The sequence below is a fragment of the Procambarus clarkii genome, chromosome 94 (assembly GCF_040958095.1).
Source record: "Procambarus clarkii isolate CNS0578487 chromosome 94, FALCON_Pclarkii_2.0, whole genome shotgun sequence".
Taxonomy (NCBI): domain Eukaryota; kingdom Metazoa; phylum Arthropoda; class Malacostraca; order Decapoda; family Cambaridae; genus Procambarus; species Procambarus clarkii.
In genome coordinates this window covers 10,823,873-10,846,036 of record NC_091243.1, presented here as the reverse complement: position 1 = coordinate 10,846,036, position 22,164 = coordinate 10,823,873, and the positions used below count along the sequence as shown (strand labels likewise).

General features: G+C 38.4%; 2 protein-coding genes across 2 annotated transcripts in view; one reads left to right on the top strand and one right to left on the bottom strand.

Annotated features, from left to right (window-relative positions):
- The first annotated feature begins 3,189 nt into the window (after positions 1 to 3,189).
- Positions 3,190 to 10,619, top strand: LOC123747355 (uncharacterized). The gene is made up of 4 exons (XM_045729514.2): positions 3,190 to 3,517; positions 5,701 to 5,804; positions 7,130 to 7,322; positions 8,918 to 10,619. Exons 2-4 carry the CDS (start codon positions 5,734 to 5,736, stop codon positions 9,905 to 9,907), a joined length of 1,254 nt encoding a protein of 417 aa, XP_045585470.2. The 5' UTR covers positions 3,190 to 3,517; positions 5,701 to 5,733; the 3' UTR covers positions 9,908 to 10,619.
- Positions 10,620 to 11,145: 526 nt separating this feature from the next.
- Positions 11,146 to 22,164, bottom strand: part of LOC123747354 (uncharacterized) — an 11,727-nt gene continuing 708 nt past the window's right edge. Inside the window, exons 2-6 of the mRNA XM_045729513.2 lie at positions 17,940 to 18,527; positions 17,439 to 17,643; positions 15,455 to 15,606; positions 14,139 to 14,297; positions 11,146 to 13,839 (exon numbers count right to left, since the gene is read on the bottom strand). Of these exons, the coding sequence (XP_045585469.2) occupies positions 13,624 to 13,839; positions 14,139 to 14,297; positions 15,455 to 15,606; positions 17,439 to 17,643; positions 17,940 to 18,527 (1,320 nt within the window). The 3' untranslated portion in view covers positions 11,146 to 13,623. The remainder of the gene's footprint in view (positions 13,840 to 14,138; positions 14,298 to 15,454; positions 15,607 to 17,438; positions 17,644 to 17,939; positions 18,528 to 22,164) is intronic.

The following is a 22,164-nucleotide window of genomic DNA, read 5'->3' as shown; positions in this document are numbered from 1 at the left end:
TTGTGACTACGGTACGGCCATCGTTGGTAGAACAATTTGTACTCTGGAAGTATTGTATTTTAAGATACTGTACAACGAATGTTTTAAGGATTAAATACTCACATCCTGCAAAATTAGGTTAAATATAAAACCATAAAATATTTATAAGTAAAATTATTTGTACACGATCATATCAATTGTATATTTACGTTGAAAAAAGGAAAGCAATATATACAAAATGTTAAGAATAAGAAAGTTTATAATTAAACTTCCTTATTCTTAATTCCTTTGTATATAGCTTTCTTGTATCATAAAAATACTTATTAAACTATCTAGAACAGTTAGAAAGAATATATGTAAAAAATATGAAGCTTGAATAGCAGGATAAGTTTTTCTTTATTAACAAGCTTAGGTATACACAGCAATGTGCCGCTACACTATTCTTTACAAAAGATTAAACAGTGTAGATAAAAAACTAGCTATAAGTTCATCTTATATTCCCATCCCACAGGATGGTTAGTCATACATGTCTTGTACAAGAATGTAAGAACTCTAATGTGTAAATATTTAATTCAAAATGATCTGCTACCAGAAATTTTAGCCAAATATCCAGTTTGCAAACTGTAGGTAGTAACTAAGTGACTGTAACCTATCCACTGCTGCCCATTGAATGGGGAGCGGTGTGCAGGACAAACATATCAATTGTGACACTAGCTCTTCACATTTGTCAGTTGCTTAATTTAGAAACTGTACTTGTGGTCGATCTCGAACCCATTTATGATGTGACGACTTATACTGAATTTTGTAACTAGCTCATCAAAATTGTAACTTGCTTAGCTAAATGAATTGTGGGGTTCAGAGCCCATTATATGTCTCTGAAACCCTTTCCACTACCGCCCACATGATGGGTACGGGGTGCATAATAAATGAACTAATCTAACTTGTATATATAAATAATTAAATACAAAATACATGGAATCATATGAGAAAATACCTGCCTCAATACAAAAAAAATCAATTGCTAAACAGCAGTTTCATGATAACAAAATCACTATATAAATTTTTGTTTGTGTAGTCAGCCAGAATAATAATTCTTAATTACGCCATTTATTTACGATGAAAAATATCTGTGGCTTGGCAGCTTACAACAGAAATTATAATTTCTTGACAGTTATAATGCCAAGGGGCATTATATACCTTCTTCCACATCTGGCTGGAAGAAGGGGACCCTTAGCCTCGGAGGAAAGCACACATAACGCATTAGAGGGGATGTTTAGGTCCCCTCCAATTCAGTTTCTATGTACTTTTCTCCTACCAACCCCCCTTTCTTTTGTGTTTTGTTGTGCTTTATTAGATATTTAAAAGTTATAAGATGTACATTGGTTGATACAATGAGTGCTTAAAAGGTTATGGATCTCTTTAAGCTCCTCTGCTTCTGGACAAGAATCGAGGACGCAGCAGGCATTTCCACATCTGGCTGGAAGAAGGGAACCTTTAGCCTCGGAGGAAAGCACATATAACGCATTAGAAGGGATGTTTAGGTCCCCTCCAATTCAATTCTTCTGGGTCGCCACACTGAGGCGCTGAAACAAGAAACTGGCAGCCCTTGGGTCTCTGCTTGAGCCCAATTCTTTGAGAAATCCCACGGCATTTCTACTCCAGAGGCCATGTGTCTCAGATGCTATGGGAACAAAAGTCTATTGATCTTCCAGTCGCATGTATTTGATTTTACTATTTTTCTGAATATATGTATATATAGAGATCCATTGCTGGACCACTATGATATGGCATTAGATGCTATGGAAGACAAACAAAACGCTGATGTAATTTACACAGATTTCGCAAAAGCTTTTGATAAATGTGACCATGGCGTTATTGCACATAAAATGCGTTCAAAAGGAATTACCGGAAAAATAGGCAGATGGATCTACAATTTCCTGACCAACAGAACCCAATGTGTAATAGTCAACAAAATAAAATCCAGCCCATCAACCGTGAAGAGCTCAGTTCCCCAGGGTACTGTGCTTGCTCCAGTACTTTTTCTCATCCTCATATCGGACATAGACAAGAACACAACCTATAGCACTGTATCATCCTTTGCAGATGACACTAGGATCTTCATGAGAGTAGGCAACATAGAGGACACGGCAAACCTCCAGTCAGATGTAGATCAGGTCTTTCTATGGGCTACAGAAAATAATATGGTGTTTAACGAAGATAAGTTCCAGCTCATGCGCTATGGAAAAAATGAAAATATAAAAACGGAAACCACGTACAAAACTCTGGCAAATCATAACATAGAACGTAAAGGCAATGTAAAGGATCTGGGTGTACTCATGTCGGAAGACCTTACCTTTAAAGAACACAATAAAGTATAGCCGTCACAACTGCACGAAAAATGACAGGTTGGATAACAAGAACTTTTCACACTAGAGATGCTATACCGATGATGACACTTTTCAAAACACTTGTGCTCTCTAGAGTGGAGTACTGCTGCACAATGACAGCCCCTTTCAAAGCTGGAGAAATTGCTGACCTGGAGAGCGTGCAGAGATCCTTTACTGCTAGAATCCACTCAGAAAAACACCTAAACTATTGGGACCGACTAAAGAGCCTAAATCTGTACTCCCTTGAGCGCAGGCGGGAGAGATACATAATAATTTACACGTGGAAAATATTAGAGGGGCTGGTCCCAAACCTGCACACAGAAATAACATCACATGAGACCAGAAGACATGGCAGGATGTGCAGAATACCCCTGTTAAAAAGCGGAGGTGCATCAGGTACTCTGAGAGAGAATTCTATCACATCAGAGGCCCGAGACTGTTCAACTCACTTCCGCTACACATAAGGGGCATAACTGGCAATCCCCTCACAGTGTTCAAGAGAGAACTGGATAAGCACCTCCAAAGGATACCTGATCAACCAGGCTGTGACTCATATGTCAGGCTGCGAGCAGCCGCGTCCAACAGCCTGGTTGATCAGTCCAGCAACCAGGAGACCTGGTCGACGACCGGGCCGCGGGGACGCTAAGCCCCGGAAGCACCTCAAGGTAACCTCAAGGTAACGTATGTATTGGGTTGAACTAGGTTAAATTAGGTAGGTTTAAAAAAAAATCCGTTGGCGAATTGTCTCGTGTACGATGTGACTTGCATCTACATTAACATCTTGAGCCAGATTCACGAAGAAATTACGCAAGCACTTACGAACCTGTACATCTTTTCTCAATCTTTGGCGACTTAGTTTACAATTATTAAACAGTTAATGAGCTCCAAAGCACCAGGAGGCTGTTTATAACAATAACAACAGTTATTTGCGAAGTTTTCATGTTTGTAAGCTGTTTAATAAATGTAACCAAAGCCGTCAGAGATTAAGGAAAGATGTACACGTTCGTAAGTACTTCCGTAACTGCTTCGTGAATCGGATCGTCATTTTGGACCAAAACAATAACAGTCACACGTGTTGGAGCTCCGAAGACTGACCTCGCAGAGTTTGTCATTAAAATACACAGCTTACCATTCAGCAAAGCCCTGCTTGAGTGAGTATTTTCGCGAGTAAAACATCTGTGAAAACTAAACTAAGAAATCGAATGGGGCTAGATAGAGCTTTTGAAACAAGGGGGGACTTGTTGCTCAACATTAACAAGCTGCCCTAAGTCACGAGGCAGCGTGGTTGGATACACGTGTGTGTGTGTGTGTGTGTGTAGGACAGTGGACAGGAGTGGGAAACTATAGATATGACTGAGTCCAGCCACAGTGTAGAGATGTCCCGGGTTCGTTGTCGACTGAATAAAAAATCCCGGGCGGGACAGAAATGGTTGGGCGCGTTTCCTATTACCAAATGCCTTAGGTGGAAATGTAGATGTTTATCTCTCAGAATGTTTGGTAATATGTTTATTGTTTGTGATGTGTGTATATGTATGTTTTAACACGATGTACTGAACGGGGTGAGAATAGCTTGAGCTACCTCATCCCTTTGTGTGCATTTTACCTCAATAAACTTATTTCAATTTCAATTTCAAGTGCCCTTGTTCAGCTGGCAGTAAATAGCGGGTCCGTCTAATTACCCACAGCTACTCAAAGCCACCCAAAGCTTCCTGGCATTACATTAGTAATGAATAAATATGATATATTTACTCATTATAATGTTGGTGGTGAATGTGGAACATGGAAAAACATATTTTTACTCTAAAAAAGTATCATTTCACAACGAAATTAGACGAAAATAAGCTGCTGATGACGCCAAAGCAACTCGACGATCCAAGCGACAATGTTGTGGAGCGACTTATCCAAGACACATTGTTGCCTAAAGAGTATTTGCTGGCATATCAGCCTCCTGTACCTACCTAACCTAACTAACCTACCCAAACATAACCTAACAAATCCTTACCTATCCAAACCTAAGTTAATATAACCTGTACACAACAATATATCTTGACTAAGTCGCTCCACAACATTGTCGCTTGGACCTTCGACTTGCTTTGGCGTCACCAGCAGCTTATTTTTTTCTAATTTCATTATGAAATGATACTTTTTCAGAGTAAAAATATGTTTTTCTATGTTCTACATTTAGCACCATTATAATGTAGCTCATTATAATGTTGGCATATCTTTTCTTAAGCGAGTTTAGGCTCTAGTGATTATTCGTAAGTTGCTTACACTATCCACAAGCACGTGATGTTATTAACGAGGAACTCGGTCATATTGGAAGTATTGATTTATTTGTTTATATATTTTGCTACTGCAGTTTAGCTTTGTGTCTGAGCTTATTAAAAAATATAAAATTAATGTACTGGAGAATATACTGTACTGTTATCTTGAGATGATTTCGGGGCTTTTTTAGTGTCCCCGCGGCCCGGTCCTCGACCAGGCCTCCATCCCCAGGAAGCAGCCCGTGACAGCTGACTAACTCCCAGGTACCTATTTACTGCTAGGTAACAGGGGCATTCAGGGTGAAAGAAACTTTGCCCATTTGTTTCTGCCTCGTGCGGGAATCGAACCCGCGCCACAGAATTATGAGTCCTGCGCGCTATCCACCAGGCTACGAGGCCCCCTTCCACCAGACTACGAGGCCCCCTCTGTATATGAAAACATAAAGTAATTGGACATACTGTACAGTATATTCTTTAAACAAAGAAAGTGTCTTGTACATTACATGGTTACATGATACACAGTAAATAATTAAAAAGAATGTACAAATATTGTTTTCTACTTATGTTTAGTTCAGTGTTTCTCAACCACTGCTCCGTGGAACCCAAGGTAATTAGGGGTTCTGCAAGAGATGGTGATAGTCTAATTCTAATAATTTGTAAATGTACATTAGAGTAATTTTTGTTAATTTTTCTCATTTAACCAGCATCAGAATCAAAGACATAAGTTGTTTCCTTTCAGTTGACATTGAAATCCATATGTTAATCTAATGTACGACCCAGAATTATTTGAAGGATACACCCTTGGGGGTGTTATCACCTTCTGTTCAGAATGACTGGTTTAGTTATTAGATTAAAGAACTTTTGTACAGGGTACTTTATTTTTATAGGCAAGAACTCTACCAACAGGATAATCCAGACTGGTTCCCTATGGTGGGGTATGTTAGGGAGATATTCAAAATTTCATGTGGAAAATATCCGAGCAAAGTCCCCAGAGGTGTTATGTAGCATTTGCACACAATGAAGGACAGAGAGAATTAGACACACACTGATGCACTGCACTCATGTTGCAGCAAGCAGATACTGTTGAAAGTGGAGACACCATAATGCCTGCCACCTGTGCTGCTTATAACTGCGGCATAAGAAGGAGCAGAGGAGCTGGCATATCATTTCATAGGTGAGTTATTGTGTTCAAATGCAAGTTTATATGCTGTACAAACAATTTTGTTTTAACGTTACTAATTGATTGCCATTTTTTTTTTAGTTTTTGTTTAGTTTATTGGGCAGTCATTCATCCTGTGAGTCAACATATCACTAAAGCAGCATGTAGAAAAACCTAGAGTATGAAGAAGACCTACTGGGTTCGACGTGCCACTTGCATGCAGACATATGCACGGCTGTATATTAATGTTTTCAAACCCTCAAGCCTCTGTTGAATGTTTGGCTTATCAAGGTCCCACTAGCCATGGACAAGGCTGTCTGTGCAGTCATCCAACCAGTTACATGCCAGAATCAATAGTGTTAAACTTATTGACCATGTAACATGTACATCTAATTCCATTCACCTTGGCTCTAGGAGTCTCGAGTCTCGAAGGAGGATATTAGAGCCCAGGGAAATGGAATGTTTATTTCCATGGAAGTGTGGATGACAGTTTTATGTACATCTAATATTTACTTCAAGTGACAGGATGAACAATCCCGCGGGTTTTCGTCCTTTATTGGGTAGTCTTGTACATGCTGCTATGGCTGTATGTCCACTCACAGGATGAGTGGCGCTGCCCAATAAACTCGCCCCTCGTGGCAAAATTGAAAAAATGTAATATAATATTTCACCAAACCCTTTGCATTTGACAGTTTACACAATTTAGTTAGCATTTAGTCTAATTAGCATTGATCACTTTGGGAAGCACTAACATATGAAAGTAAAAGGTGGTACTCCTTATACCACTTGATGATCTGCTCCATTTTCCAAGCTAGCTCATTCTACTGTTCCATGAGGTATGATCCCCTTGTGTTCAGTGGAAAGGATCATGCAGTGTCAGGCAGGATGACACACTGCAGTGCCTCAGGGAAAGTGTCAATACTGACCTTGTGAAGTAATTTAGTGATAGGAATTCACTGGAGAATGTGTAAACAAATTTTCTTTATCCCTGGGTAGTAAGTATTATTTTCTAATTGTTTATTCCTCCAAAGCATAAAAAATGGTTATGATTCCACTCAAAGCTGTAAAATTGTCATGGTTCTAGATAGGGAGTTGGCAGCCTTCAAGAACAGTACCTTCAAGAGAACTTCCTAACCTAAGGAAAAGATTAAAGTAAAGTTTGTGGGGGGGAATAATACCAGTTTCCTATACTGTACTGTACTTTGGAGGAATAAGCAGTTAAAAAGTTATATTTACTACCAAGGGTAAAAAAAAAATGTAATTTATTCTAGGTATTTTTTGTTCTGATATTTTCATTTTTTTAAATCAAATCAATATTAGTACCTAAATTTTCCCTCCAGGTTTCCAATGTCAAACCCTCTCCTTTTGAAAAAATGGCTTCATGGAATGAAGAAAGACTTCATACCAAACCGGCACAGCATTTTGTGTAGTAACCACTTTGCTGAATCGGACCTTGATCGTTCAAGGCAAACTGTACGCCTACGAGAGGGTGCTGTGCCTTCAGTGTTTGACTCGCCTTCAGATTTGCCTGAGGTCAGTATGAAATACAGTATCAAAAAGTAATATTCTGATCTCCCGACTTCTTCCTGTAGGATAAGTCGCCAGTCCTCAGCCACTTAAGCTACTTTTCTCTGTTTTTCAGTGAAATACAAATTACTTTTAATCTTCATAAATTTTTGGAAACCTTGTAATAGAATGTGACATGCTTTAGTTTGTACAGTAAAACAAAACCAAGCCTGTAGATACTGTACCTATTGTGATATTTGCCAAATTGTTTCTGCGGCCAAAGCTTTATCATTGTCCACGAGATCTGTGATTAATAGATTTTTCATATTTATTATCTGTGAAATCCTGCATGTCCATTATGATTTTTAGGGTACATTCTTGCATTACCCTGAAAATCACACATCACACTTACTGTAGCTTCTCGGTATCTGTCACACCAGTTTTATTTTCTAGTCAACTCTAGAAAATATTCTTTCATTCTCACTTTATACATCACACAGTTCATAAGAAATCATGGTAGCCACCTTACACCTACCATGTGCCAGGCACTTAGAAAAGTAATTAATTATTCCATTACAATCTGTTAACAAACTTCTTTACTAGCTCTTATTTTCTTACTCATGGCCTTAACAATATTTCATTCTGCCTGCACATATGTTGCATATCAACTTTCTCTTAAAAATTTGTCACCTAACATGTCATTCCTTGTCTTTCCTAGTACCATTTAATTATTATGTTAACCTGTTTTTAGATCATATTAAAAGTATAATATTGTACTAATTGTAAAAGTACAGCTTTGTATATGTTTATACATACCTGCTTGATGGGGTTCTGGGAGTTCTTCTGCTCCCCAAGCCCGGCCCGAGGCCAGGCTTGACTTGTGAGAGTTTGGTCCACTAGGCTGTTGCTTGGAGTGGCCTGCAGGCCCACATATCCACCACAGCCCGGTTGGTCCGGCACTTCCACATATCCACCACAGCCCGGTTGGTCCGGCACTCCTTGGAGAAAATTATCTAGTTTTCTCTTGAAGATGTCCATGGTTGCTCCGGCCATATTTCTTGGTTGGGACATGGTTCCCATTGTTAGTGGACATGAAGCCTGTTAGGCTTATGGAGGTCTCCTAAGACCAAATACTGTACTTACTTTCCCCAGGATACAACCCACAAGTTGCCTAACTGTTCTCTAGCAGTAACTAGGTACCCAGAGGCATCAGGTGAAAGAAGGTAAGGTAATTGTGAGGAGAAACTGCCGACCCAGTATGAGTATGGGGGCATCAGGTGAAAGGAAATTGCCCAAATGTCTGTTAATCTACAAGAATTTAATCAATTTCTGAGTTTTTGCTGTGTATGGAAGGACGTTAGGTAAAGTTTTAGTAAAGTTTGGTTATATTGAGCATCTAAAATTTTGGAATGCAAAACTAGTCAGAATATATTGTATCAAGTTTTGTACATAATAAATGTTTTGTATTTTTGTCCTTTATGAAATACAGAGGAAGCTAGTCCTTTGTCATCCATTTTGTAATTTTTTCATAGGCAAAGTAATCATTAATTCCTCATTCTGCAATACATTTAAAACTTGCATATATGTAGTGGTGTTGCTTCTTTACATGCATCTTTCCACAGGATCTTGCTACAACACAAAAACATGGGAGAGATACAGATACCAGTGCAGTGATGGGAAGAGTAGGAAAGAGAGATTATGGGAAAGCACACACGTCTGTAGCTGAAAGTAAAGAACTTGGAAAGCACCACCCTACACCGAAGTCTGGTGTACCTGTTCATCAGTTTCTTATCAAAGATCATGCATGTGTCTTTTCTGATAAGCAGGAAGTTGAGTTAGTGAAATGCATCAAGGAAGCAGATGTTTTTTTTGATGAAATGACAACCAAGGAGACTCGGAAATTAGTGTATGAGTTTGCTTTTAAATACAATGCAATTATTCCAAATCCTCTGTGGGATTTTGATGGTTTAGTAGATGTAGCATGGTTCAAAAAATTTGTCCAGAGACATCCTAGTATATCCAGAAAAAAGCAAGTTAATTCAAACGTTATTCGAAAAATCGGTTTCAATTCTCGTAGTATTAATTATTTCATAAATACTGTACCAGATAAGATGCGTGCAGTCAGCAGTATTAAAAGCAAGTTTATAAACAAAGAAAACCCATTTGAATGTTATAGCAGTTTAGAACATAAGTGTAATGCTATTCCAGAAAACCACACATTAAACAATCTTTATGCTTCCAAGAATGACATCCATGTTAAACATGAATGGCTGTATAATAATACCTCTGATAAGGTAGCAAGAGAGAATGTTTTTATTAGAAATGTGTATCAGGGTAAGAAGAGTGAAAATTGTGAAGGTATTCTTAATGAAGTTAATGCAGAGAGAAAAGGTTTTGTAATGGATAATTGTGCATTTGTAAAGGAAGAAAAAGATACAATTGTAAAAGAAGAGAATTATATGTTATCTAGTGATGATGCATGTGTACAAAAATATGGTCTTTTAAAAGAGGAGGATAACTTACTTTTTTGTAATAAAATCTCTTGTAAAAATGAAGTACTTGTAAAAGAAGAGTGTGTATTTATAAAAGAAGAAATGGATGATTTTGTATAAAAGAATATGTATGCTTTTGTTAAAAAATATTGGTCTACATTGAAAAAAAACATTGAGGTCTTCCTCTGGTCATCAAAAACTCTCTCTAAAGTGTTTTCTCAGTCATCTACTATGTTCCCTTCTCATACTACAGTATACCTATCTAACTTAGGTGAATGGAGTTCAGCTATTGCAAACTACCTCAAATCCATCATCACTCACGAAAAAAATTAAGCTATGAGAAGTATAACATGTGTGTCTTCAGACAACACCCAGCCCCTCTTTTTAAATACTTAACTATGCTAAACATTCAGTTAATCCACATACGGTGTATTCTCTTGTCCTACTTACACTTCCTAAATGCTAATCCTGTTTTGAAACTTTCTTAATTGCTACAATAGAACTCCATAAGCATAATACCTGAAATAAGTATCCGATATTCTTAGTCAGGCTAAATCTATGAAAACATGCCAGTGTATGGAATTGTCCAACCTATACTTTATTCAGAAGTTGAACTAAGAAATGCCAAATTTCATCTTGATAGTACAGTACTTTACCTTGGGCTATTAAATCTCACAGTATCTTGTTCTACTCACTTGCCCAGTATATTATAATGTAGAAATGCAACTTCATCAGTATAATATTATTTTCTTTATACTGATGTATTTATTATGTGAATTCAAATTGTTACAATGTTACAAGACTGTAATTACCATATTTGTATCCTCACATTCCTTATGTACATTCTTGTATATGCATAAATAAATAAATAAATAAAACAAAATGTACCTATTATTATGCTTATTTGTTAGCTAAGGACATGCCTGAAATGGTATGCATGCCAGTTGCTTTGCAAGAATGTGCTTACCAATTACCAACATAAATACTTAAATAAGCCATTGTATCTTCTTGTATATGAATAAATCAATCAATAAAATAGTGTTGTTTGTGTGACTGCTGATTCTGCATGATTCAGTGTATGGCATGGATAAGCTGTTTTTTAAAGTCATTCTCTTCTTCCTGATCTGATGCAATCACATCTCATGAATGTGGAAAAACGGTATTGGCGAAGAAAAATTATGTAAAAATATAGTGAACATCCCACAGTTCAACAGCACTTTACTGAATAACTTTCTTTTGTACATGTATTAGTTTGATATTTTACAACATGTACAACTAAAGAATGGAAGTTGATTGACAGTGTATTTTATTATTTATTCATAACAGTACAAAATAATGAAATACAAAGAAAATAAATATTTAATTTTAAATTTGTTTTATTTAACAAAAACAGTTAAAAATGTAGATATCATTTTAAGGCATAATTTATGTTAATACTCTCTCCTCTAGGGTGCTACCTTGATGTGGTGAGGGGGAGCTCTTGTGCACTACCCTCAGACAGGTGTCAGTGGCTTCTGCTCCTGTCTCCTGTGACAATGCATGAGTGAAGTATATCCTTGTGGGTTCACCACCCATGTTTTTACTGTGCATGGAGACCGCTGTCCGCTCAGCCGCCAGCTCCTATGGTGCTATGTACCGTAATCTGTTTGGCCCTGCTATGTGGCCTAAATATTTTGATATCTTCCACGAAGACCTTACCTGCCTTGATTTGCAAATACACACATACCATGGTGACACTGGATGCTCGTGTTATGTTTTAAACCCATCCAGACTGGTGCCCATATTTTTTGAGGCCCCTTCTAAGGAGATCACCTCTTAGCTGCTCTCACTTTGGTGAGACCATGGGTTTGGATCTCTAAAAGTGTCTAATTAAATGCCAGTATCGGTACAATCATTCTCCCACCCCATGTTGCGATGGGGAACAAGAAACTAAGGACTGCCACGAGGATATTAAATACATCCTCAAAGCCCAAGGTTATCCTATCCTGGTTGATATGGTCACTCAACCCCCTCGCGGATGTTGTCATCGTCCTCCCCTTAGTGGTTAATCCCTGATTGATTGATTGATGAAGATTAAGCCACCCAAGAGGTGGCACGGGCATGAATACCCTGTAATTAATTCCTGCACAGCGCACCTATTTTATATGACAACCCTCTGATGGGCACCTGTCTTTCCGATGCACTGCTAATATTTTGACGGTTTGTCTTATCTGACATTCACCTATTGAAATTGGCCAAACACTCATTTTTCTCCTTTGCAACTTTACTGTGTCATACAAAACAGTTTTATGTTCAAGCAGGAATCTAGTTAGCAAGGAACTGGTATAATAATTGTCTGTGTATAAAATGTGGAATTGTCTAGCAGTGGAAGTGAAGGGAACTATCAGGAGAAAGCGCCATGCCATTACGACTATATAGCACTTGGTCCAGTGGGTGTCATCAGCGTTTTTATCACACTGCCTGAAAAACCGTGAGTTCGTCCTTGGTAATGCTTACGTCAGTGCCACACTGAAGTACTGTATAAAGTTTATGACCATTCAAAATTACACGGAACAAAAAATTTGAGTCCAAATGTTTTGCATCTTTAGGGATGTTTGCCCATACCAAGCAGGTATCAAGCAGGATGTACTGCTTGAAATTAACAAGTCCTTTGAAAAGCACAAGTGATTTGTCTATCATCAGTTTCTGACCTGGTACACAGAAATAAATATATATATATAAATAAAATAAAAATAAAAATCTTTGTACTTTTCATTCAGGTCACTGAACACGGGCCTCAAATTTCACTGTCTATCGTTTGCAGTCTGTTTATCATTATTCTCAAAATGAATACAATCAAGAATTAGAATACCTGTAGTCAGACTTGTATCTCCCGAAAATTGGGGGTTGGAACAAGTGTCGTTGTTCCTATAATCCTGGACGAGGTGCTGCTCATGTTTCATCATACATAAGGCAAGAAATACATTTTGGCTACAGTGGTGCTTTTCTAGTGATTTCGTACATTGGAAATTATGTTGCAGTTACTTAAATTTCCTGGAACCCCTTGTTTGGGATTCCACAAAATCCCAAATACTCTGACTCTGAACTTGAACTTGGGGGACTCTGAAATTGTTTACATAAACTTTGATTTATATAAACAATGTTTACAGCACCTTGCGAAAGGATGTAGGTTGCGTTCCAAAATTTGGTTTTAATACACTTGTCATATATTGGGTTTTCCTTAATCTAAATTCAAGCACTACGGCATTGCAGTAAGTTTTTTTCATTCTAGGCAGTCTGAACACAACTCAGCCAGAAGCACCACCACCTCTGATCTAACTCTTCCGTCAAGTTCAAGTATGTTTATTGAGACAAGAAAGAAATACATCTCAAAGGGACAGAATAGCTTAGGGTATTTCTACCCCCTTAACTCTTCCGTCAATCTCACAACATAGCCAGCAGTAACATCACCTCTTACCAGCCACAGTTCCACCAACTGTGATTGGTCTGCCGTCACCGGAACTTTTATTTCAATTTCAATTTCCACGACGCTATTGTACCATGCATCAACCACGGCTCTTACATCTAGTTACCACATTGTGTGTTTAGTGTAAACCTGTCTTAACGTTACCAGTATTTAACATCAGACATTGCAGATTTAACCCATATTTTAAAAAGAGGAAGTATCTCTTTATTTTTCTGTAGCGTGTGAGCATATAGTGTGTGTATTTTCTCTGGCCATGGCACTGTGATTGCTCTTAATGCCACTACTACTTCAAAGCTAAATATAACCTAAATTGCTATATTATAGTTCTGCAGTGTAGATGATTGTGCGAGTATTTTCCCAAGTAATTGTGTCAGCAGTAAAACCAGTTTTTGTGCTTCTTGGGACGACAATTGATAGGACAGGCGATGTAGGTCCTCTCTCTGCGGTATCTGTTGCGGTAAGATCTCTGTCCCACAAAAGTGAAGTTGACTCTCTCTGATGGAAAAGGCAAAGATTTCCCGAACCTCTTGCAAGTATAGGAGTCGTGTACAGTGGCATTGAGACGAGCGACAGGCCACAAGTACAACTGGTGTACAACAGGGGAAGAGAACACATGGAAAAAATTATTATATATATACATATATATATGCGAAGAATAAATATATATAGGAGTTTTCAGATATATATATATATATATATATTTATATATATTAAAGTTTTTTTGTTAGCTTAGTTTTAGCAAAAACTTATTCTCTCACCTAAAACAATAATTTGCTACTTTATATGATTTAACATAATTACTATAATAACTATACAGAGTGAGTATGTGATGAAGTGATCACCCCAAGGTGAGTGATGAACGAGCGAGAGGAAGTATATATATACTTTAAGTATCTCCTGGTCGTCGAAGGGGCCCAGGCCCTGGCAGAGGGCGCGAGTTCGCACGGCGCGCGCCGCCTCCTGGTGCCAACTGTTGCACCCGCCCCACATCCCCGCCAACATGGGCACTGAATGGAAGAGGTTGTCACGCATCACGTGATAACACTGTGGAAGGAAGACAGTCACGCATCACATAGTAACTGGGAGAGGACACTGTAATACGGCTTAGTCTCGTCGCTGCTCTTAATACCAACAACATGATCCATGTTTTGGTTCATTTATTCATCCCATGCCCATCCCGTGGGGGGTAGTGGATAAGGTTACCGGGGCTCACTCAGGAACTGATTCCCCAAATTCTATTAGCGAAGTAAGTTACAGTCTTGATAAGCTAGTTCTATAGTTTAATGTGTATGTTGTAATTCATGATAAGTTACTCTCAATTTAATATATATATCATGAACATATTTATTTATTTGAACGATATACTTCGCTTCACTGTTATGGGTTAGATAACTAGGGCTCGAGCAGCGGCTCGAGACATTTCCCCAAGAATGTGAAAAAGTATTGTGGTGGGTGTGGAGGAGGACATGAACACTTGAATTATACGCTCTGAGAAAATTAAACAATAATAAGAGCAAAAAAAAAAAAACAATACGGTATATTATTAATTGGTGTTCGCCAATCAATTGGCGGATTTCGATTTTTTTGTTGGCGGATTTGAAATTTGTTTGTTTGCAGATTTGGATATGTTTTGTTGGCTGATTTGGAATTTTGTTTTGGCTAATTTGGATTTTTTTAGTTGAATAATATTTTGTGATTCAAAGTCTGCTCTTCAAGCAATTGTAAACTTCTGGAAGATCGACAGCAAGAACTTCCTACGAGCAATTATATATGACCTAATCGCTGCACAGAGTAAAGGGTTTCGAATCTCCATTGTATTGACACCATCACACATAAATATAACCCATCATAATGAGACAGACATTGCAGCTAAATAAACGTGTAACAAAGATGAAGTTGAATTAGACCTAGGTATCCCCATCTCTGCTGTCAAGACTATATTGTTCCAAACACTCAGGTTTGATAGGAGAGAAATTACTGACTACTAACGACCTGAAAGCACCAGTATAAAAAACAATTTGTTCAGATCTGAAACCTATGCTTATGGGCAGCACAAAACGTCCACCAGACTGTGCGAGATCTACTTGGTCCACCGGCCTTGGTCCACTACTGAGACTTGGTCCACCACTGAGACTTGGTCCACCGGCCTTGGTCCACTGGCCAAGAAAAGTGGGGAAAGTGCATGTTCTGCGAGGACGTACCGTGCCTGAGGACAGCCACTGGTTCACGGCGTCCACCTCCCGCTGTAGGATGGGAGAGTCGGTGTCCCGGATTACGTAGCGGTCCACCAGAGCGTCAGCCATCACCGCGAACCTCCACACCCGCCCCGTCGACCCGCTCACGTCACCCAACACTGGAAGTGAGAATGCAGTGTGAATTATGGAGGTACTGAATGAGAGAGGGAGGGAGGGAGGGAGGGAGGCAAATAGGCGAGGCGAATGGAGCAAGGATGGTCAGATTCACGACCAAAGATCACATTCACTCCAAAAATTCTACCACTTACGAGCTACTCATGCCCGTGCCACCTCTTGGGTGGCTTAATCTTCATCAATCAATCAATCAATCGGTGGACAGAACGATAGAGGAAATGGAATGAAGAGGTTGCTATGGACCAGTATATTATTAATATACACTGTGTCCTAACTTCATAAATAAAATCCTATAATTATTGGCATTAATAAATATAATGTCATTAAGTTTAAGTTTAAACTGTTCTTGTAATAAGTGACAAATATATCTTGTCATTATATCGGTGTATGTAATACATGTCCATATGAAAGTCGGACTATACAATATGTCAAGGTTTTGTTTACATGTCTGGCGCGAGTTAAACTAGTTAATTTTTGAGCCGAATTCTGACTCTCTGCACCTATTTTCATTTTCAATTACGACTTTTATTTTTTAACTGCCTGTCTGTGTGCTGGCCAGCTCTAGTCAATGTCTGGATGCGTTATATTTCAGGGCAGCCAACCAGGTGGTTGGTTAAAACAAGGTGTATCGATAGTTTAATTGTTTTTCAATTGTTAACTCCTTACACGAACCTGCATTTATTCCCGTATAGTAACATGTGTTATTAGTTATATTAAGTATACCATGAGAGGATAGTAAGTTCAGCCACAGTTGGTAATAACCTAATGTTATCTCTGGGGCTGCCCGGTGTCTCTCCTCACAAGTCTGAGGAATTCGACTGAGGCAGGACATTATTGTTGAGCTCTAAAGACAAGTTATATATTTTCATAGTATGCAGAGTAAGTAAGAATATAGATTTATTGTGGATATGGTATCATTATATTATCAGTGTTTTACATTAATTTCAAGTACATTTTGTGATTTCAAGTTACTTCAAGTATGTTTATTGAGACAAGAAAAAAATACATCTCAAAGGGATAGAGTAGCTTAGGCTATTTCTACCCCCAATGTGACTTTATATATGTCCATGTGGGGGACTTTGACGCTTGCCAAATCATTTGGTACTCTAATTTTTTCAGTGATTACTGACTTTGCCAGTCCTCGGAGATTTCGTTTTTGAGTCCCAATGACTAGGTTTGTTAAGGTCTAGTGACTTTGCCCAGTACTAGATACTTTAACGCTGTGGAATCCAGAGAGACTTTGATATGATAGTCCTTAGGGACTTTAAAGTTTGGATAAAGTTCACAATGATTCAATTTAATCTCGTTACCGTAGACCACATTAACTGCAGATTAGTGTATCAATGTTACTATGTCTTATAAAAACAAATCTCGTAACTAGTTTAACTTAACAGCATCTAGTCTAAACCTAGTGTACAAAAGTTGTTGAGTTTCGTGTACCTTAAGCTTGACCTGTTTACCTTAGTAGCACCTATAGGTGTAGTTTGAAGTACCAAGATTACCATGGTTCATGTAACTGTACATATGTTAATATTTGTGTTACTAGTGCTTGCCATCCAGTAAACTGGTGGTTCTGTTTCCATAGACTTTCCATATCCCTAGACTAATTGATTGAAGATGTAATTTACTTGAGGCCAGGTGTGCGTAATACTGAGAATGGGGAGTCTACACCACGAGCCTTACTCGGGTTTATAACATAGGTACAGGATGAGAGAGGAGAAAGAAAGAGGAGAGACAGAATAAGAGGGGGATATAAATTAGGTAAATTTAGATTCATGAAAGATCTAGGTAAAGACCTAGGTTTACCAGACCTCACCTGGTAGTTGTCTGACGTTACATAGGTCAAGATGGGGGTGATGGCAGGCCAGGGAGCAGGCCCAGTCCTGCAGGGTTCCAGTACTGAGGTCTAGGTACACCCGGACGGTCCACCCGGGGTACATCTCGCCTACCACTGGTAACAGCTTCTTCAACCCCTCGTAGTACTCGCTGGGAAATTGACCGTACACTGAAAAGCTCACTACCTGTATGAGAATCATTTGATTTTGTTTTCATATATATATTTTAGGCTTTCATTGCATGCTAATTGCTTCGTACATGTTGTATGGTATACATTGCACAATATTATCTAAAGCTTAAGCTGACGAGGAGATAAGAGAAATTATATTTACGTTAAATTAGTTTGTGGAATGCATAAATATTCAGTGATCAGTGCTTTCAATGTGCAAGCCATTAAATTTGATTAAATAATATCTTCATTGCAAAGCGAATAATGTACCTGCAAGCGCAGCAATTTATACACAGTTTAAAGGAGCCTTACTTTCTGTCCTCCTCCTCTCAGAGTGGCGGAGTCTCCACAGCTAGACTCCCCAAGGGAGGATTTGATCTCCTGTAGGAGTTCATCAACAGTAACGGATTTACTTGGGCAGGTGTGGGCTTGGCGGGTCGTCACAGTCCGGCTACAAGTGCAATAATTAACATTTAGCTGCAGGAAACATGCGGTAAACTCTCGCTTGTCTGATATGTTGATACTTCTAGTTATTCGAACGCGTGTCCTATTTGAACTATATAGGGCCTTCATAAGTGCATCACTTTCTTGAGTAATGACGCTGACATTCTCTTTAAGTTCCTTTGAGTCATGAACAAGCGAACAGTTCATTTTTGGAAATCTTTCTATTGCCGTTGTGTACCTTGAGGCAAACTCTGAAGATTTCTCAGATTTGAGTGCTCTGCCATTCTTATTTGAAACAGTTTCTTGATAACTCGAGAATTTTGATTCTTGTCTAGTTCCTTCCGGATACGAGGAGACCTGGAAGATACAGACCTTGACGAAAAATTGTAAGAAAGTCAGCAGCAAGACGCCAGAGATGAAGCAGACCGGACGACTCAGACCCGCCCGTCGCGCCATCTGTTGGGGGATGAGAACGGCGATATAATATTGAAATTTGAAATTGAAATTGAAATGAGTTTATTGAGGTAAAATACACACAAAGGGATGAGGTAGCTCAAGCTATTCTCACCCCGTTCAGTACATCGTGTTAATACATACATATACACACATCACAAACAATAAACATATTACCAAACATTCTGAGAGATAAACATATACATTTCCTCCTTTACACAAGTAAGATATAATATCAGTTTGGTGATGTTCAACACCTTGTAGTTAAAATAGGTAAAGTAACAATAGTCCAGATAATAACTAATACATTTTCATGAGCTCATCAAGCCGTAACGGAAATTTGAGCTTACTAGATTTTAACAGGTTTTAATCCTAAAAACTAAATTTAATGATCTGTCAGATGTGTTTTGAATATCAGTGAAAGCAGAGTTTCCTTTTATCTCCCAGAACGCATAAATATATTGCTACAATTCTCAACGTCGTACTTATGAGAGCAGTCATTTTCGTATTTAACGAATATAAAAACCATACAGAAGAATGAACTGATTGATGTTTGTGGAAAAAGAACCTGTGTGTGTCTATCAAAAATACGGCCACGAATCAAGTTGTTAAAAAAAGAAAGCTAAAATTTCATATTAAATTAGGAGACAATTAGCAGCATTATTAAGAATGTGATCACATTATGAGAATGTGGTCTCATCGGTTTCTAGCTGAAGAGACCACATTTCTAACTGCCGAAACACCATTTCAAGCTGTCGTGTCAAGTTCAAGTATGTTTATTGAGATAAGAAAGAAATACATCTCAAAGGGATAGAGTAGCTTAGGCTATTTCTACCCCCCTCTACTTCAAGTCCCTCAAGGGGTGCACAAATTCAGTGAGTACACATAGACAAATAACATTACAAGAATCCCATTTAACATTGCAGGTTAATATAGTAAGCACAGCATATAATTGTTACACTCTTGGGCTGTCGTGTCTTTAGTTACTAGTTTCCAAGACTAGGTTCCTATCAGCCGAGACTATAGGTCCTTGCTTTCGAGTGTATTTCAGTTAAAATAACATTTATTGCTCATGAGACAATGTTCCTTCGTTCCTAAGCAATGTTCCTTGGTTTTGAGACATGGTACTTGAAAACAATTATCCCATTTAAAACTATGTTCCTTAGGCCAATTATTGTATTCTGAGAAGACATTCCATGATTTTCTTGTTGGTAGTTTGATGTTTCTGAGATATATGTAAATATAAAATATATACATTTGATAATTTTTTCTGATTTATTTCCCGAATTGTTGTTACTGTTGTGGGCGATCTCCGTGAAACATTTATTTTACTGTTATATTCAATATCAAAATTTTCTTATTTTTTATATATATAAAAATATATAAAATCCAGTTGGTGTTGCCATAGTGGTTTTATGAATACGGTCGTATATCTTGCGAGAGCATGAATGTGGAGCAGTGGCATAAATGATTGACGGCCATTTGTGACGGTGTTATCACTGTGTTGCGCTTCCCGCAGACCAGAGAGTAAAAGTGGCTGTCACGCTGAAATTGTGCTCTTTCGAAACGTATGTTCTGCAACGTTTATACAAGTCTGCCGTCATCTTTCCTATTCCAGCCTAGCCCAGTGTGTTCGTTTGAATTAATGCCTAATTAGATGTTCGTTTGCGTATTTTGTCGATTAAACTATAACTGTATTATCTTTAAGAACTTTATTAGTGTTATAGAGTTAAGAACTTTATTAGTGCCATAAACGGTTTAGAACTTTATTAGCGATACAGTTGTCAAACATGCGTATTTCTAATACAGATGATTGAAACTCTCCATACACCATTCCTGTGTATGTGTGTGCGCGTGTGTATTTACATATTTGTTTTTGCAGGATCGAGCCGTTAGTTTTTGGACCCTGCCTTTATATCGTAGGTTGTCTAATGTTCTGCCGACTCCCGACCTAGTCTCTCTCTATGGTTTAATTGGAAGAGGGTTTCTCCAAAAGTCATTTTTCGTTCGAGGTGTGTACACTATAGCGTGTGTACTGAGGCGACCACTGGTGTACACAATACATTGTGTGTACTAACGCGACCACTGGTGTACACAATAGTGTGTGTGTACTAACGCGTCCACTAGTGTACACAATACAGTGTGTACTAACGCGTCCAATAGTGTACATAATACAGTGTGTGTACTAACGCGTCTTGAGCCAAGACGTTACCTGGCGTGACAGTCCGGCTAGGTCTTCACTAGTAATGCCAACTTTCACTAGACAAGCATCGCATGACGCGTCACAGACTTGTTACCAAACCTTCATGAATCAAACTTATGATTACTTTGTGGTTGAGCGCGCGGTGACAACACTACATTTTCTAAGTTGGCGACTTTTTGATCGTGAAACCGGTGGATGGAGAAAATACAAATAGTTCTTCTGTAGTTCCATTCAATCTTTTTGTTCTGTACGTGAGCAGCACCAGATTATACATGAATTGATGTTAATGATGAAGATGAAGATTAAGCCACCCAAAAGGTGGCACGGGCATGAATAGCCTGTAAGTGGTGGCCCTTTTGAGCCATTACCAGTATCAATAGATGATACTGGAGATCTGTGGAGGTGTGACTGCACCCTGCGTGACGGGAGATGTCTCCGGATGTTAATGGTGTCACATGGATATATATATATACCCAGAAAGATTAGGGTTACATGTATGCTTGCAATTTTTGTTATGGCCTTTTGAATTTTAATCGTACAAAACATGAACCTTTTCTATACATCCCATCCATAGTAGCTAAAGGTTCTGTTATTTTTGAGAATGGGTTTGAAATATCACTGCTTAACCAGCGATAAGGAGACGTTCTCAAGAAATGAAGTAATATCACTGCATTGGCAACTCCAAGCCTAGTAACCCATAACTTCATATGTTCTGTATTTACTCTTTAAACATGAAAGACAAATAAATATGTAAGTATCATGTTGAATTTAGTACACGTTTCACGCATAGGAAACTAGATATTATAACTGGCCTATCAAATCACGTTAAACGTGATAGTAACTAAAGTTATATTATTAGATCACGCAGCTTCCAGATTTAATTTAAAAAACACAAAGAAATCACATTAACGTAATGTATTAATGAGAAACCAAATAATCAACATCGATTATTTAAATCATTGTTGCCGTCATTACTATTCAGAGGCCATTGGGCAACTGATTCACTGTGCATAGTCAATGTCTTACAACCGTCTGTCTAGTATTCTTAAACCATTGACAGTAAGTGTTCAACAAAGGCTTGACCACACACACACACCTAGATATTAAGGATAACAGGAGCATGTATGTACACACCTAACAACTGTACGAAGCTTGTATGTATACATTGCAGCTGTCCGAAACATCTATGTACACAGTGCAGTTGTCCGAAACATCTATGTACACAGTGCAGCTGTCCGAAACACCTATGCACACAATGCAGCTGTCCGAAACACCTATGTACACAATGCAGCTGCCCGAAACATCTATGTACACTGCATCTGTGCGAAACACTTATGTACATAGTGCAGCTGTGCGAAACATCTATGCACACAATGCAGCTGTCCGAAGCATTGATACTTTTTTCAATGCAACGTTCTAATTTATGAGTTAACACTA